The sequence below is a fragment of the Planococcus citri genome, chromosome 1 (genome assembly GCF_950023065.1).
Source record: "Planococcus citri chromosome 1, ihPlaCitr1.1, whole genome shotgun sequence".
Taxonomy (NCBI): domain Eukaryota; kingdom Metazoa; phylum Arthropoda; class Insecta; order Hemiptera; family Pseudococcidae; genus Planococcus; species Planococcus citri.
In genome coordinates this window covers 32,324,485-32,350,233 of record NC_088677.1, presented here as the reverse complement: position 1 = coordinate 32,350,233, position 25,749 = coordinate 32,324,485, and the positions used below count along the sequence as shown (strand labels likewise).

The 25,749-nt window shown below is 33.2% G+C and overlaps 4 protein-coding genes across 10 annotated transcripts in view; 3 read left to right on the top strand and 1 right to left on the bottom strand.

Annotated features, from left to right (window-relative positions):
• The window catches only part of LOC135831426 (cyclic nucleotide-gated cation channel alpha-3), a 186,643-nt gene extending 184,189 nt beyond the window's left edge, over positions 1–2,454 (top strand). For all 4 annotated transcript variants that reach the window (XM_065343904.1, XM_065343901.1, XM_065343902.1 and 1 more), the window contains one exon: positions 752–2,454. The gene's annotated coding sequence lies outside the window, so the exon portion shown is untranslated. The remainder of the gene's footprint in view (positions 1–751) is intronic.
• Positions 2,455–6,855: 4,401 nt separating this feature from the next.
• Positions 6,856–10,672, top strand: LOC135831419 (gustatory receptor for sugar taste 64f-like). The gene is made up of 7 exons (XM_065343888.1): positions 6,856–6,954; positions 7,250–7,453; positions 8,265–8,392; positions 9,464–9,688; positions 9,758–9,912; positions 9,990–10,155; positions 10,235–10,672. The coding sequence occupies exons 2-7, from the start codon at positions 7,306–7,308 to the stop codon at positions 10,541–10,543; spliced, it is 1,131 nt and encodes a 376-aa protein (XP_065199960.1). The 5' UTR covers positions 6,856–6,954; positions 7,250–7,305; the 3' UTR covers positions 10,544–10,672.
• On the bottom strand, positions 10,377–15,512 carry MBD-R2. 4 transcript variants are annotated; one of them, XM_065343868.1, is made up of 19 exons: positions 15,163–15,512; positions 14,883–15,053; positions 14,682–14,794; positions 14,506–14,600; positions 14,073–14,436; positions 13,898–13,994; positions 13,670–13,810; positions 13,396–13,607; positions 13,168–13,325; positions 12,919–13,100; positions 12,767–12,844; positions 12,488–12,636; positions 12,104–12,205; positions 11,837–11,955; positions 11,591–11,757; positions 11,298–11,435; positions 11,127–11,218; positions 10,856–10,978; positions 10,377–10,686 (listed from the first exon to the last, which is right to left on the bottom strand). In XM_065343868.1, the coding sequence occupies exons 1-19, from the start codon at positions 15,255–15,257 to the stop codon at positions 10,565–10,567; spliced, it is 2,718 nt and encodes a 905-aa protein (XP_065199940.1). In that variant the 5' UTR covers positions 15,258–15,512; the 3' UTR covers positions 10,377–10,564. The 4 variants fall into 4 exon arrangements, with proteins under 4 accessions (XP_065199940.1, XP_065199941.1, XP_065199942.1 ...); XM_065343869.1 differs by having other exon boundaries at positions 12,488–12,633; XM_065343870.1 differs by having other exon boundaries at positions 13,396–13,535; positions 15,163–15,511.
• Positions 15,513–15,670: 158 nt separating this feature from the next.
• Positions 15,671–24,786, top strand: Dcr-1 (Endoribonuclease Dcr-1). Its single transcript, XM_065343866.1, has 29 exons — positions 15,671–15,968; positions 16,095–16,204; positions 16,268–16,383; positions 16,459–16,621; positions 16,695–16,823; positions 16,888–17,057; positions 17,120–17,355; positions 17,433–17,559; positions 17,626–18,076; positions 18,161–18,294; positions 18,366–18,597; positions 18,674–18,828; positions 18,910–19,051; positions 19,122–19,358; positions 19,431–19,610; positions 19,684–19,897; positions 19,969–20,141; positions 20,211–20,389; positions 20,481–20,734; positions 20,854–21,215; positions 21,290–21,526; positions 21,605–22,186; positions 22,259–22,607; positions 22,680–22,783; positions 22,856–23,087; positions 23,158–23,378; positions 23,617–23,782; positions 23,866–23,941; positions 24,015–24,786. Exons 2-29 carry the CDS (start codon positions 16,145–16,147, stop codon positions 24,199–24,201), a joined length of 5,868 nt encoding a protein of 1,955 aa, XP_065199938.1. The 5' UTR covers positions 15,671–15,968; positions 16,095–16,144; the 3' UTR covers positions 24,202–24,786.
• The last annotated feature ends 963 nt before the right edge of the window (positions 24,787–25,749 follow it).

Genomic DNA, 25,749 nt, shown 5'->3' with positions numbered 1-25,749 from the left:
TTGCTAATTATAGAACGATCTAATTCTTCGCTGTGTATGGTGCGATGTATAGAAAAGAGTTACCCTCCTTTTGCAACTATGACATAAAACACAATCAATCAACTCGAGCTTTGTCAGTTTTCGTATTTTTTTCCCTCTCGCTCTTTTACTCGCCAAGAACCGAATATGAGACTGTTTTTTTGAAATTTTTTATCGTTGTTTTTTCAATTACTTTGTAGGAATTTGCTATGTGAGATTTTCTTTCCACAAGATTAAATATGGCCATATTTGAATAAATTAATCAAATTATAGTATCAAAATTGTCGAATATAATTTCCATAATTTTGTAATAATTATATTTTCATGTAAAAATGGCTCATTAGAAAAAAGAAATAAAAAATAAGGTCACGAACTTTTCCGACAAAAACTCCAAACTCCCTCTTCTCCTCCCTCCCATATTAAAATATTCAATAATAATACAGCTTTTAAAAATCAACTCTTTATAATTTCATAAAGTTGCCCCTTCAATTTCTAGAGTCAGCAAACCAATACACATCTGTACAATTCAGTTGCTGGATTATTGGGCGAATTATTCGATATTTCAATACCTACGTAGAACACCCCGTACTTTACTTACCTACTTATTTACTAACTCGTGTTACGTACCTATCTAATGCCTCGCCATTTCATCTTAATCATGTCGAATGTCGAGCATATAAAATAGTTATCAGCTAAATCATTTTAATCACCTAAATTATGTTTGGATTTTCAGATGGAAGTTGTTCTATCAATGCATGACGAATAATTTATCGAATTGCGGGGTCGAAGATAGAAGTGATGTACGATTATCGAAATATATTTCGATATAAGAGCCTGTCACCGCCATTGTTGATCTGGTATCCTTTTAAAAAGGATTTACCTACCTGAAAAATTTGTACATAATACGATTATAATTGGGTTTTCCTCCTTTACAAATCAGTTGATTATTTTATAGAGTTTAAATTTAAACTGAGATTGTGTTAAAAAATGTTATTTTTAAACTTTAAGAATACCTATATAAAAATTGTGCTTTTTGTTTTGACATACCAGAAAACTCATTACGAACAATGACTCATAGACGTTACAATTCAAACGACTCTATTACCTCATTATTGAAAATTTGAAGACCAAAGAATTTTCACAATTGATATTTCGAGTCGTTCGATATGAGTACTTTGATTTATAGTTTATTACAAATAGCGAATTCTTTTTAGTTTATATTGTGTTTAAATTCTAAAAAAAAAAAAATCATGTGATAATAAATTTTTAAACGTTTAATTGAAGTGTACCAAGGAAAAAAAATCGTCAATGATGAATTTTTCGATTTTTATACAGTAGCCAGTCGGGCTGACCTTTTTCTCGTTTACAATGGGACCAACGATACCGCATTCAAAATTAATTTTTCCTATATTCGATTTCTTATCGAACGAGTAGTCGTCGTTGATTTTAATTTATACATTTAAATAAGTACGATATTTAGGCTCTTATCCTCGATGGCGTGAAATTCGCCAACTGCTCGAAATTTTCCACGTCGAATCCCAATTCGAAATCATCTCCTGCCCCCTTGGAAATTCGCTGCTAATTTATAAAATGAGACTGCGGCGAAAATTTATTCAAATTCTAACGCGACCGTAGTTTCACTTTAAATTGCGTCTGGATAGTATTTTCTGATACAAAGGGACAACAAGTAAATATCGCGGTGACCTGTTTTTACGATTTATGCTAATTCGCGTTACATTTTAAGAGCACTTGCAGTTCTATAACTTAGAATCGAGTTGATTATTACCATTTGGGTAACTTTAATATTCATAGTTTGTGTTTCCATTTTAATAGTGATTACTTATTTAACTAAGTAAATGAGCGAAACGTTCTCGTTGGCCCGAATTCCTGATTATTCCAAACGGTATTGGAAAAATATCCGCTCTCGGATTTTTTAAAAAATTACGATGCGATTTACTTACGTGAGTTCTCTTTACATTTAGGAAAAAGGTAATTGCTTTCAACAAGAAGAACTAACAATTCGACGACCAAGAATATCGAAATATATTTAAAAATTAATTTTGAACCGACTCTCGACGTGATTTTGAATAAATCTGTACCTAGAACTATGTAGATACTTTGGTATTATTTTATAACCGATGTATTTCAACGACATGAAAATCTTTTACCAACAATCTAACACTTCATATTTAATCAAAAAAGATTGTGTATTACTTAGACGAAGTAATTATTACGTTTTAATTTTTCTTGCCTATATTGTAATCATCAGTAACTATTTATAAAAGCTATCGAACTATAAATGTCTTATGATTTACGTACATTCTTTTGAAAAAAAAAAATCTTTAAAAAAGTTTATTTAAATTTTACAAATTTGTTTATTAATATGTAGCGTTTTTACATTTTTATAATTATTGTAAATAAATTTGTTATTTCTTATTGGACTTGACATTCATTCGCAATATTCGACTGCACGAATTTTGAAAAATAAGTTCGAGTAGGTAGGTAAGTACTAAGTACCTACCTCTTCGAGTAGGTACAATTTCGTTGCAAAGTTTGTAAGTTGACAAGCGTTTTCAACTTACATGCGGCGCCTTTGATGAAACTTCCACCAATATTTCGCTTTTTAATGCAACAAAATTTACGTCAACGTACTGTAATATCGTCGAGGTGAATAAAGTTACTCGTACAAGTTTGCATTTTCCAACAAATAAGAGTTGGTGATTGCGAATAAATGTGATGCAAACTTTGGAACAGGTAGAAATACTGCTTATCTACGAGCATTCATGTACGGCCGATCGGATCAATACAAGTGATATTACTCGTACATATTATTGGCATTCCTAATAGCTTCATTGAAAACTGAAATCGTGTCTTCTTGCGAGGAAACCTCACGAAATGCCAGACGCCAATTGAGACAAATCTTTGACAACATTAGGTATCTGTTCGTAGAGGTGAGAATGTCTCAAATACTTTTTTTTTGGAAAATATCTATTTTGAAACATGAATCAGTATCCAATTTTAAATATTTACGAGTAGGTACCTAGACCTACATATATATTTAAATTTTCAAAAATTAAAATATATAACATGGTTTCTGGTATAATTTTTTGAGACGAACAAAAAAGATTCTATGATATCGTCTCTTTCCTTCATTAAAAAAGTTCATTTTTTCAGGAAAAATTTTATTCACCTAATTTTGAGCCCATTTTTGCGCTTAAATGTTCTCAAATTGGTTAAAAAAAACTTTGCCAAAAAAAAAACATTTTCCAAAATAAATTTTCGGCTAAATTTCAGAATTAAAATGTGCCATTTCCTGATATTTTGACCTTGAGTTTGTTGTAGAAAAAAAATTATTATACCTACATACCTATACAATATTTAATGGTTTATTATTTTCTGCTGAATTTGACTGAATGCTCAAACTAAAAACTCTAAAATGAAAGGTAAAGAGTCTGACAAAATATCAGAACGTCATTTTCCACGATTTGATATAATTTTAGCAACTCATTAATTTTTTTTTTTCACCTTAAAATAATCTAAATTAAATTTTATCAATTCAAAATATAAATCAGATTAAATTTATTCAACTCAGAACAATGAAAATAAAACTTAATTCAATATAATTTAAATTAAACGAATTAAATTATTTTGAGATAGATTTCGACGGTCCTACTAGTTTTAGGAGGGAACAGGGACCCCCTTGAACTGATAAAGCATCGTTAGAGCAAGTTAGAACACTCAATCCGGACGTTAGAGCAGCGCCCCTTCTCCTCTCCCCCTTTTTTTTAACCCTGCGGTAGTGGCATCCAATTTTTTTCCGTGAGTGGTCGCATAATTGTCTGTCAGACCGGGTCATTTTTTTACACTAATTATTGTATTAATTGTCATAATTGATGCCTTTTAAAGGCCAAAAAGATTAGCGTTGTGTCAAATTTGCCTAATTAGGTACTTTTTGAAGGGACATTTTTCTTGGATTCAGTCAAATTTCAAAACTCAGCTTGAAGTGAATAATGTAAAAATGCAAACTTTTCAATATTTTTCATTTACTAAAACCGAGTTTAAATTCAAAAATTATCCTCAACTTTTTTTTCGGTAATTCACCTTAAGGTCATTTTTTGTACGTATCAATATGACGTATCTACGAAAAAAACGCCTTAAGGTGAAAGTCCTTTGGTCAAATCTCAAAAATTTACTCCTTCGAAAACTGTATAGGTAATTTTTGTGCCGCGTCAGTGTTTCTTGCACGTAAGTGATGCCAATACGCCTACCAACGTGATGGATGGGGTTTCAAACTCCCTAGCCTTACTCGTAGGTCGTCTGCCTGTCTCTGTCCGGTGTTTTAGGGTCATTGACCCGTCTGTCTGGCCTCTCAATGTCATCCATCTTGCCACAGAGGTCATTGACCCGCCTGTCTGGCCTCTCAAGGTTGTCCGTTTGCTTGTCCGGCTTCTCTAGGTCACCGATCCACCTATCAAGTTTCTCAAGGTTGTCTGTGTGTCCGTCTGGGTTTCCAAAGCTCTAATATGCAAATTAAAATTATTTTGTAATTTTGGAGGCCACACAAGCTTAAAAATTCAATTTGTAATTTTGTAATTCGGAGGCCATGCAAAGTACAAAAATAAATTCGATTTTTCATAGTTTTGAGGCTGTGCAAACTCCATAAATTGACTTGATTTTTTATGTTTCAAACCGTCAGAGGCAATTCAAATTCCAAAAAATTATTTGTAATTTTGTAATTTGGAGGCCATGCAAGCTCCAAAAATCAATTTGAAACATCGCCTCAGCCTCAGCATTCAAAGAATTAAGCACTTAGTTCACAACTTGAAAGGTGAACGTTCAAAAGACTATCGAGGTTCAATTTCATGAGTTTGATCATTTTTTTTTTCAAGCAGAAGTTTCCAGAAATCAGCGTTTAGCTAATAACTGTGAGCAGACTCTCAGCGTAAAAAAACGTCCATATCAAAATATTTGTCTCTCAATAACGGAGGTTTTTCAATATTTTTACACTTTTTTCTTAAAAAATTGAAAATCATCTAGGTAGGTACCCATATTTTTGAGATTACCTACTTTGCCCTTAGATGCCTGTTGCAGACTTTCATGCAAAAGCATTGCAATAGTTGAGAAATGTTTCTGACTTTCTACCTTGGAATTTTCCCCTCAGGAGTGCGAAAAGAGTCACTGTAGGTACTGAAAAGTCCTCTCATGTGTAGATGAAAAAAGTGAAAATATGGGTTTTGTTTTGGATTTTTTTCAAATTTTTTTTCAAATTTAGAAATAAAAACCATTTTTTATGAATCTTTTGAAAACAGAAATGGAGAGATACCGGAGAAAAATTCTTTTACGCATCGTCGAATAAAAAATGCGTTTTAAAAAAAAATGTTGATATCTTTGTTTTATAAGTAGGCATGTCTATGTACTATACATGTGAACGGCACATGTGATTAATAATAATAAAGTCAACAAAAACATTTTATCACGATTCGTGATTACATAAAAAAAATATTACTACTACGCAGTATCTATCTAGGACTAGGACGTAGTTGGAGGTACAGTTATCAGCCAAAATGTACAATGAAAAATCCCCCATGGTATATGGTACCTCTACCTACCTATATAATTGACAAGCACGAACTTTCGTCACAGGTTTTTAATGGATAAACCTTCTAGATATTTGGTTTTATTCCAGGGCTTTGTTTTGAAATTCGCTGATATAAATCGATTCTGCCATAAATTTTCACCACTCGTAATAATTAATTATTTAAAATCAAACGCCAATAATCTACCATCTATAATTCGTTCTCAAAACGTAGGTAATTGAAAAATAAAAAAATAGATAGGTAAGGTACCTACGATCACAGAATCGTATATCCTGAGATAATTGTACTGAAAAATTACACAATAAATATACCTACTATCACATGCCAATATCAGAGAGTAAATCTTTGCAGACTGAGTCTTTTTGTAAAAGTATGGATTCCTGGGATTAAAGGCCGGAGGAAATATTTTAATATTTTGTTTTACGACGGATGTAAAAAAATTGTTCAACGCGTAATTCTAAAAATAGGACGCGTATAAATTTTAAGAACCCCTGACTTGGCTGATTTTGAAGCGACATTTAATTACATATTTGCGACTTTAAACACCGTTCATACACATTCAAATGTTTCAACATAAGTTCTTTTTTCCCATACGCTTTCACTCGTCTACATGAATCAACTTTTTTAGCTTTCAGTTAATTATTTCAAAACTTAAAGTTAATAAACTTTACGCCTTTTGCTTTTATTACGCTGAAAGTACTTGAAAAACTGCTTATATAAAATTAATATAGTCTAAAGTTAAAGATTTAAACCAAGTGACGATGACGATATAATACCACCGCATATACGTATAATGTCGTAATTTAAAATTTCCAAAAGTTTCATCGTGCAGTTCTTCCTCGGTAATATGTGAAAAAAAATCCTCGTCTATAATATAAAACTGCAAAGAGTTGGTAGGTATCGCAGTAACCTCTGTTGGGAAAAAAATGACACCGATGTTTTTAGAAGAATTAAAAATCTTCAAACCGAATTTAGGCAAAAAGAAAATCCACACCGAAGTGAAAACAGATGTCATTCCATATGATTGGTGAGTTTTCTCAATATGATTTTTCTTCGCTTAAAATTGCATTGTTTTTTCAAAAACAAATATTTCTAAATAATGGGAAATTTTCCAGCGGGATGCATTATTATCTTCGGTACGTTTTAACGTTTGCATCTATCTGCGGCGTGTTTCCCGTTCAAAAGATATACCGTAAGAATTTAAGTACCCTTTCGTTCAGCTGGTTTTCCATATTAACAATATACTCATTGTTACTGTTACTGGGATTTTTAACAATTGAAATATATTCTTTGGATTACACGGTACGAAATTTGAATGAAGATAATCTCACAGCTAAAGGTAAACCATATCGTTCATTCTATCGCGTAAAATAAACTTTTCAATGCATTTTAACACTCTTTCAACAATTTATCTACCTAGTCCATGTGAAGGTATACCTATATATGTACCTATAACATATGAGAGTAAAAGGTGATGCTACGAATTTCTCGGCGTATACTTTACACTTTACAGCATCCTCGTTCCTTTGCCTATGTGTGTGTCACCTTACGAAATGAAATTTACCAGCACTTAGACTAAAATGCGACCCTTCTACGCCATTTTGTGTAAATTACTAAACTTTTTAATTTTTTAGGCGGTATCAAAAAAGCCACATCTGGTAGTATATTTTATGGCAACGCTTGTGTAGCAATGTGCTTATTCATACAATTAGCTAAAAAATGGCCGAAATTGGTTTCGGACTGGAAATCAGTTGAGCTATCCATGATTCGGTTTGGTACGCCTAAGTTGGGTTGGAAGGTGGCCATCATGACAAGTGTTTTACTCACGTTGGCATTTGGTAAGTATTTGTATATGTTTTCATCTACATAATTATACAGGGAGTCCAGTGAGTGGTCAGCAAAACTTCAGATTTGGGTACAACCGGGAAGGTATCACTAAAAAAAATGTTGCATATGAAGGTGTTGCCTATCTTTAAACTTGAAGGGCCCTGGGATGGCCGCTGGTAGTTGGAAATATAAATGGGCGAGAGATAGAGGAGAAGTGATTGCTTAAGTTAACTTAATACTTACTTTGATCTCCAAATAAAAAGAGAAGTGTTGCAAAACATTAGTAAGTCATCATTATAAGTCTGGCATTTTAATTCCTTAAAATGCCAAAAATATCGTAAAATCAGCTATCTAAATACTAGTGAAAATTAAACAATATTTTTAAAGTTTCAAGTTTGACACGTAGGTAGGTGATATCAAAATGTCAGAAATTGGTCATTTTTTCAAAATTTTCAAAAATCCAACATCATGTGTCAAGACAAGAATTTATTAGAATTTTTAAAACGTTCTTAAAAGTCAGACCAAATTGTAAAATTTGAAATAAAATACTTACTTAAGTCTAACTACGTATTTTAAATTAATAAAATTTTCTTTTGAAAAACTGAATGGGAAGAAAGCGTAAAAATAAAATAAGGTAGGTGAATATTAAAAAAAAAAAAAAAAAAAAAAAATTGATCAAGAATTCTGAATTTATTATTGTTCAACTAATAAGTATTCTTACAATTAGAAATGTTTATTTTTTTGTTTCTTAATTTCTTAAATTTAAAAGGAAAAACGATTCTACAATATTTTTTTTATATTATACATTATATTTTTATAAAGCTGAGCATGGACTTCATAATTGGTTAAATACGAGACCTGGTGGTAAAGACGACATCGCGTCTATGTCTCACTCATCCGACTCATCTGATTCGAATGATCAAAGCGCTACATATTTGATTGATCAGTCAGTAAGTATTTAGCCTACAACAAGTATTTAGACATAAAGAAGGTTTCGGAGTAAAAGTAAAGTCTATACAACACTTAGTGCATCTGAGTAGACGTGTTGGCATAACTTCTAGACAACAAGAGTACCGAAGGGTGTGTTCTTTTAAATTTTTTATTCAGTAGTTACCTATTTTATTTTCATCACTTCAATTTCGGTTTAGAAAATTCAAAAATGTGCATAATAAAACATGCTACTGTACATACATAATTATTTAATGCTTATTTACGGCAAACCGAGTAGACAACTTATTTGACGTACCTACCTACTGTCAATCTCCTTAATTTCGAGCACTTTTTTGACGTTTTTCAAAAATTGTTTCGAAGTAAGCGATTCAATGGAACCGTTATTGAGCATCAAGTTGTAAATTTTGAGCGATTTTATTTATTTTATACGAGTAAGAAAATGTTTGAAATAAGCTCCCTTCGATGATCTAATTTCGAACACTTTTTTTGTACAAATACATATAAAAAAAAAGGTGAAAATTATGAGATGTAATGAAATTATTTTTCACTAAAAATTATTCTCTGGCTAATCGGAGCTCAAGTAAAATGTTTGAAATGAGAAAAAAAATATTTTCGATGAAATTTTCGAATTAATAAATTAGGTCTTGAAACATAAGTTTTTTACCAGACTCGAATGGCAGCATTTACAAAAATCTCGCTAGTAAATGGCCAAAAAAATGGCACAAGATAAAAAATGTTGCATCAAAGAGCAAGCTCGTGATCCAAGCTATCAGAAAACGTTTCGTTTTTACTTTTTTATGTAGGTAGGTATTATTTTTCTATTAATAAAACTGAAAAAAACGATAGGTGTGTGAAATTAGGGTAGTTGATATAATGATTTTTTCACTAAATTGGACTTTTAGTTTCAAAAATTCAGAGAACTTGTGCAGCAAAGCTCATTTCAAAATTTGAAACGGTTAATAGAACAGACGACATTACTTTTACTGTGAAGTGCTCTATATTAACTTTATATACGTATTTAGCAAGATAATTTCAATCCTTTTTTGTCTAATACTCAACCAAATTTTCAGTTAACCTTCAGAGGATACTTGGAACGATTTTCATTAAAAACCCATTGGTACTTATTCAACGAACCGACAGATTACAACGTCGTTAAAGGATTTATAGTGATGTGGTTGAGTCTGAGTGCGACGTTTTTGTGGAATTTCACCGATCTTTTCATTATGCTAATTAGTTCGGCTTTAGCAGCTCAATTTCAGATGTTGACCAGAGCTTTAAAAAGTGTCAGAGCTCAAGTAAGTATAAATTCTCTGCGCTGTATTACGCTTTTGTACAAATTTACCATCGACTATCACTTTTTACAGGTACTATCTTTACCCGAATGGCGAGAATTTAGAGAAACCTACACTTTGCTGACCCATTTGGTGAAAAATGTCGATGATCATATCAATTCTATTATTGTACTTTCGATAGCGAACAACGTTTATTTCATATGTGCTCAATTGATCACTGAAATTGAGTAAGTTTTGAAATATAAAATTTTTACAGAGGATCAATTCAACAATAACAACTTGAGAAATAAATTTCCTGTTGCAGTTCTATTCGGCATAGTTACTTCAGAACATTGTTTTACATGTATTCTTTCCTATTTTTGGTGTTTCGTACTACAGCCGTCGTTATGCAAGCAGCAGCTATCCACGATGAAAGTAAACTCATAGTACCGGAATTATTTCTTTGTCCAACCAAAGGATATTGTGCCGAAGTAAATGTTTGAAAAATAGGCATATTATACCTACAAAATGATGTGTAAATTTAAAATTGACGATCAAAAATCTTTCCAGACTCAGCGTTTTTTACACGAGGTAACCGCAGACTACGTCGCATTGACCGGTCTCAATATGTTTTCAATTACACGAAATTTCCTCTTAGGAGTAAGTAAAAAACCTACAATACGAGTATTACTCGAATCAAACATACATCAAATAACGTTACAAAAATTCGTATATTTTCAACAACAGGTAGCAGGAGCTATCCTCACATATGAAATAGTTCTGATACAGCTTCAAAATAAAAATAGCGAAGAAACGCAGCTACAAAATCACATCGATTACACGCCATTTACAACGACGACGACGCCACACATGACATGAATCATCAGTCAAGGGTACCTTTCACGAACAATATTTCAAGTTCTGAATCGAAGATAAGTCTCGAAGCATCATTAATAACATATGTTTAGCGACGCTTTTGAATCTGTCGGAATCGTTTTCGAAATCATCGTCTTTTTCTAAATCTGCAAATGTAAATAAATCTTCGCATTAATTCACAATACTTACGTAAAAAGAAAAACAGAAATCGATTTTTCATCACATTCGAGTACGAAAAAAAAATTAAAAACGAGTGTAACATTCTAATAATAAAAAAAAAAATCTAAACGGAATGGTTGAAAGCTAAATACTAACTATCGATTTTTTCTTCAATGTCTTGCAATATTGCTTCAGCCTTTTCTATTTCTTCGTCGATATGTTCGGATAAATGTTTCCTACAATCTGCCATATTAATTGCTGCCTCCGGCACAGGACCGCCTGCAATATTTCAATACGTGAGTCACTCTTTATCGCTCAATTTTTTTGAATTTTCACTTGACTCGAGGCGATAATATGTAATAAATTTAACGAAGTAATTTTTTTTCTTCTTTGTAAAAATTCTGTATTGACGAACATAAAGACCTACTTTCAGCTACGAGTAAATTTTCTTTCTCTTCGGATTTTTTATTAGTCCACGACTGGGCCCAAAGGTATAATTTAGGATGATCTGGCGATTGTCTAAAAAATAAAACAGAGAAGAAAAATTGTAAAAACTGCAAACCATTGTTTGTACTTTTACAATGTCAGCTAGGCTCACTTTAAAATGTGAACTTTCACTAGCAATCCAAAAACTGCGTTTCTCAAGTCTGCTAAATTACATAAAAATCCTTGCGTTCGTTGGATAAGCGATTCTCTTTCCGCTTGGATTTCGTCAGTGGTTTTGGAGAATTCATACCTACGAAAAAAAAAAAAAATTACATTATACCTATAGCATTACGAATTTACGAGCATAATAGTACATATTATTTTGCATATTCTGTAATATTTTTCGATGTTCTATGTAAAGGTATACGTGAAAATAAAATAACAACCAGAGAAAGATAATCAAACCTTGGTATTTTGCCATCTTTCATCCAATTCTGCGTGTATACATATTTTTTAGACGAATGAATTCTACGTGGATTTTGACATAAGACGCAAATATACGGCGAAGGAGTATCTTCTTCGTTTTCGACCGAATTACAAGCTCCATGTTGCCAACATAAGCACAAATCACACTATAAAAATCAAAATTAATCTCTGGAGATGAAGATGCCTCGACCACAATAATAATGATGGTAATTCAACGCTACAAACCTGCATCATTAATCCATCTTCGAATCCATAACCGCAAGTGCAATTGATCACTTCGCCGGCATCTAGCTGTGAAACACGACGTTTCCTAGGCGACGCCGATTTCCTACCACTATCCGTTTCTAAGATATACAAAACTCGAGTTATTTTCATCGCATTAATCAAAATGATAACGAGAAACGAAACAATGGTACGAAAAAAAGCACTACATAACGACAAGAAGCAAGATCGCAGACAAAAAAAAAAAAATAGAAGCAGTATCACACGTACCACTTAAAGGTGATGATTTATTTACATCCTTAGCCGTTACTTTAGGCGAATACAACGCTATCGGACTATTTTGCGACACTGATAATTCTGCGTCTGTGTATTCTGAAAAATCAGTGTTCTAAGCATCAACAAATAAAAGTGCTACTGTGCTACACCGGGAGACTTTCAAAAGCTTGACTAATCTCTTACCCACACAATACAACAAACGTAAAAAAAAACATCCCCCATTTTTTAAATCGATATTTTAGTACAGAAACACACAAAAAACAATGATTAGTTCAAAAAAAAAATCAACAAAAACAATGCAAGCAAAACCCAATTTGCCGATAAAATTCACAATTATTTCTGTTTTGTGAAGGTAATTGAATAGCAGAAGTTTCAAACCTGCTTGTATTGAGATCGGTGGAGGAACTAAAGGTGGCTGTTTCAATTGAGCTAGTAACACTGACGTTGAAGCTGACGGAGAAGCAGGAGTAGGTGAAGGCATCGTTTTCTCGAATAATGTACTTTTCTTGGGTACTTTTAACAAACTACTACAAAAAGTATACGATATTAATTGCGATACGGTCGATTCTTTGGGTACCAGAATATCGGAAACCTCTAGTTGATTAATTCTTTCGATATTCTGGTACAATAAAACGAAATTCTAAAAAAATTCTAAACCTGTTTGCAGATTTATCACTAGCAGATAACGTAGTCTCATCATCTGGTTCGATTTGTAAAGTGAAGTCTTCATCAATTCTGAACATTTACAAATACATAAATCAGCATAAATGTACTTTACAGAAAAAAAAATTGTGAAAATTTTTACATACATTGGTGCATCGTCAGTTTTTTCTTTCATTCTGTCTTCTTCGATTCGAGTAATTTTTTCCAAAAGCGCGGATTGTGGAGAATCGATACTTTCGCCAACTGTTCGCGCATAAGCTAGATCAGCTACATTCGGCATAGATTTCAACAAACTTTTGTATTCTCGATGATAATGTTTGATATGCATCTAAAATCAAAACATTCTAGTAATTTATGATTAAACGAGGTCTCCCTAAGCCAAAATAATCACCGACCATTAATAAACTTTCAGATCTGTAATGTTTTTTACAATCTTGTTTCGGGCATGTGAATCCAGATCCAGAAGCGCTCGTTGACGAAGCTGACAAAACTGGTGAAGCTGGCAAGGCTGGCACAGCTGGCAAAGGTGTCAACACTAACGGTGAAACAGCTTCTACAAAATACAATAACTTTCAAAATAATACCGATAGAAAATTTCACCGAGTGACGGTTATATAAATAACCTGGCGTGGGTGGTGCGGGTGTGGAAATGGGGGTAGGGGTGCACGCTGCAACAGCCACGGTAGGTTGAATGAGATCATGTTCAGCAACCGGTTCAGGCTTTGGGAGCGGAGTCGAACACTGTATTTCAGGAACACTGCGCCTGGGAAGTAGTGTTTTAATTTTTCGTTTATTACTCAGAAAAGATATACTTTCATTTGTATCTAAATCATCGCTGGAATAAAAAAAATAGGCTAATTTTTACCATAAAAAAGCTAAAGAAAATAGGATCGTTACCTTTTTTCGGCGGCGGGCGTTCTTGCATGAGGTGTTCTCTTGCCTGAACTGAAATCGAATAATTCATCGGGATAAGGTTGATTAATTCCTTCAAAATAAGCCTTCAAGTCAGCTCTCGATCTGAATTTTCTCTCATCCTCGCTAAAAACGAAACAAAGATTATCAACTTTTACATCAAGTAGTACAAGGAGCCAGGAGGTACTCATTAATACTTGAGATAAAGCTTACTTTTGTATCACTATGTCCCATTTTTTAGACGTTTTCCTTTTGATCATATGTTTCGACCAACCGGATGGCAATTTTTCATCATTTATAACTACAGACACTATTAAAAAATTCATTCATGTTTTCAATAATACGTTCTGGAACCGGTTACTAATAGAAATGTAAAAATTTTACTCACTTTCCACATTGACGTCTTCGAACATATCTTCATTTCGCGGTTTGCTTTTTTTCCGCGATGGTGGATTTAAATCGGGTGCTTTACCAAATCTGACTTTAAACTTGGTCACCTCTTTTTCATTTTCACCACTTTTACTGGGAACTGCTTTCAGTGATTTACTACTCACAGGTGTACCTTTGGTATCTGCGTTGACCACTGCGTCAGGATTATCGATCAGGGGTGATTTTTTCTTCGCTTGTTCTTTTTTCTTTCGATACTGTTCCATTTTGCTACTACTTTTTGGTAACAAGCGTAACCTTGGAAAAGGCGAAGGTGAAGGCGTAACAGGAGACTCCGTTGGTACATTTTTCTCATCCAAACTTTCCTAAATACAAAACAGCAAAATTAACCATTGTAAAGTAGAATTAGTAGCCAATAATATGTAAATGATTACCTCAGGAAATGATTCATCATCGCCGCCGGTGATGTAATCCTCCAATTTTTTAATAATTTTTTTCGAATGACTAGAACCAGATTTTTTAGAATTGCCTGGAAGAGAGAAATCATTTTAAAATAATGAATTATGTAACATAGCTGTAGAAAAAAATATAAATCGTTTAAAAAGCTTACTTTTGGGTTTACTTGAGACGGTAGCTTTTGCTTTGGTGATGGTTTTCAAATTAGTTTTAGGCCGTTCTGCTTTCTTGGGCAATGCAGGCTTCTCGACAGCGCGTGATTCACTTCTGATAAAAAATAATAATATCGGATATAAAATGAAATTTTGCAAGATATCGCGTTCATTAATTCAATTCAACAACGGTATTCACTCACTTGATAACGATTGGTGGCGGTATTAAAGGTTGTGGCTTTGGAGGCGGTGGCGGTGGCGGACAACGGCACATCTTTGGTCCATCCATTCGGACCCATTCTTGAGAACTATCTTCATATTTTACTAATAATTCATGGTCACTACTATCTACTTCTAAAGCAGTACTTTTCTTCCTGAAAACAAATATTCTCTATTAGTTCGACGATCCATTCAAATAATAAAAACACTTTAGAATCAAACTTGCAGACGTTTGAAACCACAGCTTATTGTAATTCAACTCACCAACTATTATTGAGAACGTCGTATATGTAAATTGGATCACCTTCTTCAATCACATCGTTGTCGAAATCGATCAATTCAGCATCTTCACAAGCCATAATATCTTAAATTTTGTCAATAATATAGTTGCTAACACGATATTACATCATGACTTCACAAAGCGTTTCGTAGACAAAACACCAATTAGAGAGAATTTACAATCGTTCCGAATGATTTTTCTCGCACAACAGAATGAAACACAAGCAAAATTATTAAATTCTACAAAAACCTCATTCTTTTACATGAAATCGTACAAAATTACATCCAAATTTCGTAATTTCGTCTTGGTTTAGTAAAAAAAAAAAATGAAAACAAACTTATCTTGAAAAAAAAAAAACTTATCACGCCTTTTAGGCTTTGGATGTTTTGTTAAAATTCGTAAGCAGCTTTGAAATGTTGGCAGTTTTTCTCTCATCTCGAAGCTAAAAAAATTCAAAAATCGATCAAAGTTTTCAATTTTTTTTTCGAAAACAGAAAAAGTTTTGAAAAATTGAAACTTAACAGACGAATTTTTGGAATTTTTATTCTTAATTAAAGTAATTTAATAATTATCAACTCGGAAATAAATGTGCAATGAATATGAAGAGCATCTCCTCCTAAATCATTATTTAAAAGTTTACAGCTGTTTTTTCATATTCGGCGGTGATTCTATCTCGACAATGGAATGAATTGAGTCAAAAATATGAATCAAAATACCGATCGCTGTTTCCTTTCATGAGAATTTTTCCTGAAATTATGCGTGGAAAATTTTTAAAAATGAGAAATATCAGGTAATATTTCAAACACAAATCATCAGTCATGAATACGATTCATTATCCTTGTAAAAACACTCTTCGGATTTGAATTTATGATGCCGAATCTGCTAGTATCATCTCTAAATGATATGAAATTTTCAGACTAATCCTACAGTGATCATCTTGGCTAAGTAGAGCCTCAATATCCAATAATGGCGCTTCCTTTCGGTGACAATGTGTACACGAAATTCTTTACCCCGAAGGAATATCAGGTAAACACTTGTGGATTATGTAAAATTTATTCGTTGCTTATCAATAAACGAACGTTTTTACAGGTGGAGCTGCTCGATGCCGCTAAAAAATGTAATATTGTCGCATGCATCGGGAATGTGACGACCAAAACTTTCATTTCCTTGAAACTTATCCAAGAGTTGACCATTTCCGTTCGTAGGTCAGTTGATGGAAAGATAGAGCATCAGGGCATGTGTTTTTTCTATGATAAATCTCATGTACTCGAAATTTTCAGGAGTAAGAAACGAAAATTCACCTTATTCATTTCCGAATCGGTTCCGAACGCTGTGCATTATGCTTCTGCTATTAAACATTTGACTGATTTACATCTATTAGATTTTATACAATTTCCAATATCTTCCGATAAAGTGACAGATGAAGTCATTGCACAAGCTCAGGTAAAAACACCGATATTATTAAAAATCGAGTGTAAGATTTGAATGATATAATCGATGATGTATTTGTGTTTAGGTGATTATGACCAATAGTTCACAAGCTTGGGAACTGATCTCTAATGACTTCATTAGTTTAGATGATATTTTTTTATTGATTGTCGACGATTGTCATTTTTCCACTTTGAAAAGTCACCCTTTGCATGAAGTGAGTGTTTTTCATTTTTTGCAATTCGTATAAAATATTGAAATAACAAAGTGATATTTTACAGTTGATGAAATTGGTTGCTTTCAAAGACAATATTCGTATTTTTGGTATGATTTATCCTTTGTATACTATATCCGATTTGAATCCTGGTAAAATCGAGGCTGATCTAAACGAATTACAAGAAGTGATGCATTGTCGAGTAGAAACCGCATCCGATATCGTCTCAATTTTAAGGTACTCTTGAATTTAATTTTATCGAGTATTGGCTACAATTGAAACGAATCTATTGACCGCAGGTATAACTGTAAACCAACGGAATTTCTATGCGAATGTGACACTCGGAAGACAGATAGCTTAGATGAAATTATACTCGAAGAAATACAAGATACCGTTGAATTCCTCAAAGAACATCGATACGATCCTTCGGAAATTTACGAAGGTGATTTATTAGAAGAACTGAAAGCTGTGCCAGATCCTACTGAAGAGCCATTGAACATAATTAACGATTTTTTAGACGTCCTGAATACAATGGGTAAGAGAGTACATAATATGCCATTACTATTTGATTATCAAATTTAATCAATAAATAATGCTTGTATTTTATTTCAGGTGCTTGGTGTGCCAACAAAGCTGCTTTATCGTCTCTCTTTATCATAGAAAAGTTAAAACTGAAAACCCCTTACGAAAGACATTTTCTATTACTATGTGTGGTTTCATCTTTAATGCTGCGAATCAGGTGAATAAAGCGATAATCAATGTAATTAATTAGTTTTCAAAATAATTATGTTATTTTCCCTTTCAGAACAATATTCGAGGACTATTTCTCCCAGTACACGGAGAAAGAACAAGTATACAATTTTGTATCTCCAAAAATGAAACGCCTAATCGAAATCTTGCTGCAATATAAACCATCGAAACGGATAATTCCAGAGTCGAACCAAAGTACTAATAATGTAGTCGGTGAAAACGACGAAAAAAATGTTCAAGATGATAAATTAAATAAAGAGAACATTCCAGCGAATCAGAATGAAAATAGCGAAACCTTAGAACAATCAGCGCCGCTGACTATTTGCGATAGCTACATTAGATACAAGAATGATAAAGCTAATAGATGGAAGAATAAGAAAAAATTTCAAAATAAACAGCCTCATCATAATAGACCAAAGTCGTCCGTTGACGAATCGGAAATAATTTGTAGTGTGATATTTGTAAAAAGTCGTTTGATAGCTACGGTTATTCATTATTTACTATCGGTATGAATTTTTTTTTTACATGCTTTATTATGTCAATAACTTCAAATTTTTTAAATGTGATTTATGATTTTTCTGTTGGTTTAGGATTTGAAAAAATTTGATAACGATAATTTTTGGTGGCTATCTCCCCAATTTACTACCGAAAAAACCGCTGATCCTGAAAAAGAACCTCGCGATGCAGAAATACAACATAGAAATTTAGAGGACGTATTACGAAAGTACGTGAGAATATTTAAATCATCCTTACTCGTGAAACTGGACACTATTTACCGGATTTTTTCTTGAATAGGTTTCGTACCAGAGAATGCAATATTTTGATTGGTACTTCGATGCTAGAAGAAGGAATTGATTTCCCCAAGTGCAATTTAGTTATAGGATTCGACCCACCGACATCATTTCGCTCGTATATTTATTCAAAAAGCAAAGCGAGTGCGAATAATGCAAATTTTTTCTTGATGTACGAATTACCATTTAAAGAAAAATTTGTAAACGATTTAGCCAAATATTACGAAATTGAACAAGTAAGTTTATTCAGTAAAATTAATCTAAATTGATGAAGTATTCAAATATACATAAATAATGTCGTTTGCTACGCAGTTGTTATTGAAAAGATGTTTCAATAAAATTGAAAAAGAAGATGAGATTTCTGAAGCGGATCAATACTCCGGCGCAGTGATACCTTACAGTCCTCCTGGTACCGAGGAAGATTCTCCTTATGTATCTTTAGATAACGCAGTTTCTTGTATAAATAGGTGAGAAATATGTACATAATTTATAGTGATTTCTAATTCAATAATACAATTGGAATTCATTCTGAAATAATTATTTTTCAGATACTGTGCCAAATTACCCAGTGATTCCTTTACTAGATTAACTCCAATGTGGTCGATGAAAACCATAGTTTACAATAAAAAGCAAATGTATGTTACCACTTTACGTCTTCCAATCAACTCACCGTATAAAAAAGAAATTACCGTAAGTTCAGTTACGTGTTTTTTTTGACAAACCCAGAATTGTAAATATTTCATGAAGTTTCATATTTCAGGGACACCCGATGCCAACTGAAATCCTATCCAAAAGAATAGCCGCATTAGAAGCTTGCAGATTATTACATCGAAGTGGCGAATTGGATAATAATCTGCAACCGATCGGGAAGGAGAGTTTTCATTTATTATTTTCATCCGAAGATATTGTACTGGATGAAAGCGACCTAATACCGTTCGCTGAAAACGCCGATGCTAGACCTGGTACAAATAAACGCAGGCAATACTACAAAAGAAAGGTGAAAATTCGTTACAGCAACGCCTGGCCGTTAAAGAAAATAATCCTAAGAGAAATGTGTATTTTTTTACAGATCGCTTATTGTTTAATGGATTGCCGTCCAATGCCCAGTGTTCCGATGTATTTGTACACTATTAAAATGATACTATCGTGTCCTTTACCCGAGGAACAGAATACTAGGGGGAGAAGAATACATCCTCCTGAAGAATCGCCTCAAGGATTTGGCATTTTGTTGACTAAAAAGATACCAAAGGTAAGCTTAATTCGAGTAGCGTGAAATTTGAAATCAAAATAGTATAAGGTAAAGATGTTTGGTTATTTTATAGGTTTGTCCGTTTCCCATATTTACTCGATGTGGAGAAGTAATCGTTAGTTTGGAGATGTGCAGCAATGCTGTTTACTTGTCGACTGAGCAACTGGAAATAATCTCCACATTTTTAAATTACACTTTTACCAAAGTTCTGAGACTTAATAAATATTTCATGGCGTTCGATTCGTTCAAATCACCTTGCACTTATTTCATTATTCCAACTTTGAGAAGTAAGATACCTCAATTTTTCCATGATATTCTGTACCGAAAAAAATTATTATGTTGATAATTGTTTTTTCAGCTCCTAATTCTGAAATCGTAATCGATTGGGATTTTTTGCATCAAATTAACCAACATAAAGAAGAAGAACTGAAAATCGTCCCGGACGAGGAAAGAAAAAATTTCAAATTCTGTAAAAAACTGTACGCAGATGCGGTGGTGATGCCTTCTTACAGAAATCAAGATTTTCCTCAAGTGGGTATTTTAAATTTAAAAATGATAGAAAACAATATAATCATTTTAATTATGTACGTTTTTTTGTAGCATTTTTACGTTGCTGAAATCTGCACCAATCTAACGCCTAAATCAAAATTCCCCGGTGACGAGTATAAAACTTTCGAGGAATATTATTTTAGAAAATATCAATTAAGAATCCAGAATGTTGACCAACCTTTGTTAGATGTTGATCATACTTCAGCTAGATTGAATTTTCTAACTCCAAGGTAATGAGTTATATTCATTAATAATCATTTTGTTTAGAAATATGGTTTTTTAGATTTAAGTATAATTTGAAAATATATTTATAATTTACAGATATGTGAATCGAAAAGGTGTTGCTTTGCCAACTTGTAGCGAGGCGACCAAAAAAGCCAAAAGAGAAAGTTTAGAACAAAAACAAATCCTTGTACCTGAATTATGCCAAATTCACTTGTTCCCAGCATCACTGTGGCGTAAAGCTGTAGCATTACCATGTATTTTATATCGTTTGAACTGTTTGCTCATTGCCGAAGAAATTCGCTATGTAGTTTCACGTGAAATAAATTTGGGCTTAAATGTCGTTCCAGAAGGTAAGAGGAAAACTCAATTTTCATATTTTCCTGTAAAAATGGAGCTTTAGGTAGTTGTGTCTAAAAATCAACTTTGTTTGTTCAAAATATCCATTTCACTTTAAAATACTTCTTTTCAGATTTTCAATGGCCATTTTTGGATTTCGGTTGGACTTTGGCTGACGTAGTGAAACGCACTCGCGAGCTAAAGGAACAAAAAGCCTTAAAAGAAAATTCCAAACTACCCTTGAAGTTGACGGAAATCGAAGAAAATGCCGTTAGCGAAGAACCTCTGCCTGAAGAGATCGAAGCAGAAGTCGAAACGAACGATGCTAAAGAAGATTCCGATAAACCGGAAGAAAAAGAAAAAGATGGTAATTCGCTGACATCCAGCGACGGCGAACCATTAATGGAGATAGGAACGTGGTCTAATGAAATGGCTAACGATATACAAACGTATTCGACTGAATTTGAGAATACTTTCGCTCAGTCGTGTAATTCGGTAAATATGACCATTACTTAGATGGTGACTTGTTCTAGTTCTTCGTTATTTATACGTTAAAAATTTATTTTCAGATACGGTATGGTTCGCCCACCAGCTGGCTTAATCACAATGACGATGATTTGGATGGCGAATCGATCACCGATAGTATCAGTTCCGACGATAGTTTCGAAAATCCTTCCGGAATTCGGATCGAGTTCAAAAGTGAATTTTTAGCCGAAGCAGTAGATCGTATGGAGGAATGTGCCGATCTAGATGATAATTTCGATACTGAAAACACCTGGCAGTGGGATGATTCGGATCATTTAATGGTGCTTAACCTTTATAAAATTATCAAAAGTTTATTATGGAATCGTTATAGTGTACTAATTTGTATTATATTACAACAGGATAATGTTGGAGCTGAAATAAAACGATTCGAAGATTCGGTTACGACCAATAAAAATAAAATATTGACCAGCGGTCGTATATACGATAGCGAAAGACCATTGGCTTTGAAACCTTTCGAATCGAATTTTTTTCAAAAAACATCTAAACCTGGAAGTAAAAAATTACCATGGATTTTAACTCCAGATACCGGATACGGAATACCCGACGTGGACTTGAACCCAGATTCCACCGATAGCGGAATTTCCGTTTCTAGTCTGGGCAGCTCTTACGACGACGCTGAATCAGACAACGGATTATGCGTAGCTTTGAATAAATGTAACGTGAACGAAGTCAGTAACGATATTATCGAAGTAATCGATACGTTTAGTTTCGATTACCAGCCAGATCTGGTGAATCACGTGGGCCCCAGTCCTAGCGTTTTGCTGCAAGCTTTAACCATGTCTAATGCAAACGATGGTATTAATTTAGAACGATTAGAAACAATCGGCGATTCCTTTTTGAAATACGCCATCACTAATTATCTCTATTGTACTTATGATAATGTACACGAAGGAAAACTCAGCCATATAAGATCGAAACAGGTTCGTATAATGAATACGGCATTTATTTTTCCTCTAAAATTCGAACGAATCGGTAAATTTTTCATTTTTCAGGTGAGTAATTTGCACCTTTACAAATTGGGAAAGAAGAAAATTTTCGGAGAGTGTATGGTAGCTTGTAAATTCGAACCGCATGATAATTGGCTACCACCTTGTTTTCGAATTCCGGTCGAAGTTGAGAAAGCATTGATCGAACATAAAATCTCATCTTGTTTCCTAAAAGTTGGTGATTTATCTTCGTTATGGAGTGTTAAAGAAGGAGATGTATCGTTTATGAAGAAAACCAAAGATGATATTCACGAAGATGAAGTTAACGATGCTTTGAACTATTTACCATTCCATTTGATCACATATCACAGCATACCTGATAAAAGTATTGCTGATTGCGTCGAAGCATTAATTGGCAAGTATACCTTTAAAAATGAAAATTTTTCTTGCGGTTCTTGTGACTTGAATTTGGTTTATTTTCACACAGGAGCTTATTTAATATCTTGCGGTATTCGAGGAGCGATGTTATTCATGTCGTGGTTGGGTATCAAAGTTTTACCTGTGATACACAATGCTGACGAAAACAAGCCTGTAAGTGTGCAAAGTACAACTGTACTCGTGTTAATTTTTCCATCATTGATTAACTGAACATTTTTTTTACAGACTGAATACGGTTATTTGAACCCTCCTCCTTCGCCTTTAATCCGAAACGTTCCCAATCCTGAGGAAGAACTGGAACGATTGCTGGTCGGATACGATGAATTCGAGCGTATCTTAGGATATCACTTCAACGATCGTAGTTACCTATTGCAAGCGATGACTCACGCTTCTTATTCTCCTAATCGCATCACTGATTGTTACCAAAGATTAGAATTTTTAGGAGATGCTGTGTTAGGTGAGCCGAACCCGAATCGATTGAAATTAAAATAAAATTTAGATCGTTCATTCATTGTTTTCTTTTTCAGATTATCTGATTACTCGTCATTTATACGAAGATAAAAGGCAGCATTCTCCGGGAGCTTTGACAGATTTGAGATCAGCTTTAGTAAATAATACGATTTTCGCCGCGCTAGCCATTCGATTCGGATTTCATAAATACTTCAGGCATTTATCTCCCGGATTAGCCGATGTTATTCATCGATTTGTTAGAATTCAAGAAGATAATAATCATACAATTTTTGAAGAAGTAAGTTACCTATTTTAATTTTCGATTTTCTTGTAGGAAAAAAAACAGAAATTTAGAAAACACCAAACAAAAGTTTTTTTTAAAAATTTGCAAGTAACCTTCCCTCCCCCCCCCCCTTTAAAACAGTGACATAAATTTGAGTATTTTAATCATGAACTGTTATTTAAAAAAAAGACTGAAAATGATTTTTAAAAATTTATTTTGTTACTTAATTCATGATATTTTTTTTTCTCGACAGTATTATTTGATCAATGAAGAAGAATGTGAAGAAGTAGAAGACGTGGAAGTGCCCAAAGCCTTAGGTGACATATTCGAATCCGTAGCTGGTGCCATATTTCTAGACAGTGGCATGTCATTGGATGCTGTATGGAGCGTATATCATAAAATAATGAAAAACGAAATCGGTACGATTTTATATTACATCATTTCGACCCATTTAATTATAAATCCATCTCGTAATTTCATTTATGTGAAATTTTCCTTACAGAATTATTCAGTACGAATGTTCCTAAATCTCCTATTCGTGAATTATTGGAATTGGAACCAGAAACAGCTAAATTCGGGTTAGTATATTCAAAATTAATTAGCCTATTTCTAGTTCATATTATTTTGACTTCAACGAAATTGATTTTACAGGAGACCGGAAAAATTAGCGGACGGACGAAGAGTTCGTGTAACCGTTGAAGTATTCGGTAAAGGTATATTCAAAGGTATAGGAAGAAATTACAGAATCGCCAAATGTACAGCAGCCAAATGCGCATTGAAACAGCTGAAAAAAAGAGGATTATTATCTCGTAAAACGACCAATACCGCTTTAGATTAATTCATCCTCGAATCCTCTAAATTTTTATTTTGGTGTTATGAAAAAATTTTCCGATGTAATTTTATTTTATACCTACGTATCAATCGATTGAGACTAATCAGTAGCATTTTTCTTTCGTTTTTATACATTTAAGTCGTTGGTTAATGGACATTCGACTCGTATAATGTAATCGTTCATTGTACTACTTATCATGTAGCTCATTTGTGTTTAGATTAATATCTACCTTATTACTCTATTAGCTTTTGACTCGCTTACCATTCTATTCCAGTTTATTTTTTAAATTTTGTACTGCCCTTTTATACATTTTTATGTTCCTTTCTAATTTTGTTATTTGATATAATTTCGACTCAAATGGAATGTAAAAAAATAAGCGCAAGCTACGGGACGTACTATTTTTGACGGATGTACGAAGCTTTTTTAAACTAGCTGAATATTTTAGTTATTATTTTTTTCGTTTAATTATTTGCTGTGATATTTTCGAAGTGTGGAAATCTTCGAGCGAACAGAACAGCGCATTTGTTTTATTTGGCGTATTTTTTTTCTAAGCTTTGTGTAATCATTGAATACAAAACTTGACTCTTTGTATTATGTAATTTTTTCGATGCACTTTTAATGACTGTCAGAGGTGGAAAACCGTTCGAGTAATTATGATATAATGCGAAATAGAGCGTTATTTATGCGTTTGTTAGATAGATAGGCGATATATGTTCCAGTGAAAGGATCCGAATGGTTTAGGTAGTTTTTCAATGTATGTGTCGGGTTTTCAACTCATATACCGATTCGATTCGTTTGAATTGATTTACGTAATCTCACTTACACCTACTGGGAATTCGTGACATAATGCATCGTTGCATTCGCTCGAATGCTGCTAGTACGATTAAAAGGCTAAAATTCGAGAAAGAAAATAAACAAATGGAGATAAAAATACGTATCGAGTACAGTAGCTTTGTCTGAAATGGGTTTAATGTTTAATCTTTTAATTGCTAATATTATCTGTGTTCTCCTACGCGAGATGTTCTGCTCTCGATATTTTCAAGTTCGTTTGAATTAGAACGAGATTTTATTTCGCAAGTTCCCAGTATCTGATCATTTTTTTTCCTTGATTTGATATTAGCTAAAAAAAATCTGCAATTTGGTATTTTAGCATAATGATTATTAAATTATCGTTTTTTTAAATTTTGCCTACGTAGGCAGCTAGGTGGAGGGAGGAATATTTCGAACAACGTGGATATCTGGTATTCTAATCTAAACAGGTTTACAACATGTTTGTGAAAGGTGTGTTCGAGCGATAGTTGCAATATTCATAGTAGAATTCTGGTGAAATTGTAATTGTAACATTGTAGGTCTAGGTATGTCATTATTGTAAATTATACGGATTATTTCCATTACAACAATTCCGGTTATTTTTCCGATAGAATTTTCAATGTAAGAAATACTCGTCGATGACGAATTATCTGTTTATCGATACCTACTTATTTATCTGTCGAGTAAATTTCCAAATGAGAGAAGAAATCCTTCAACCTTTCCCTTTCATCATTTTGGTAAAAA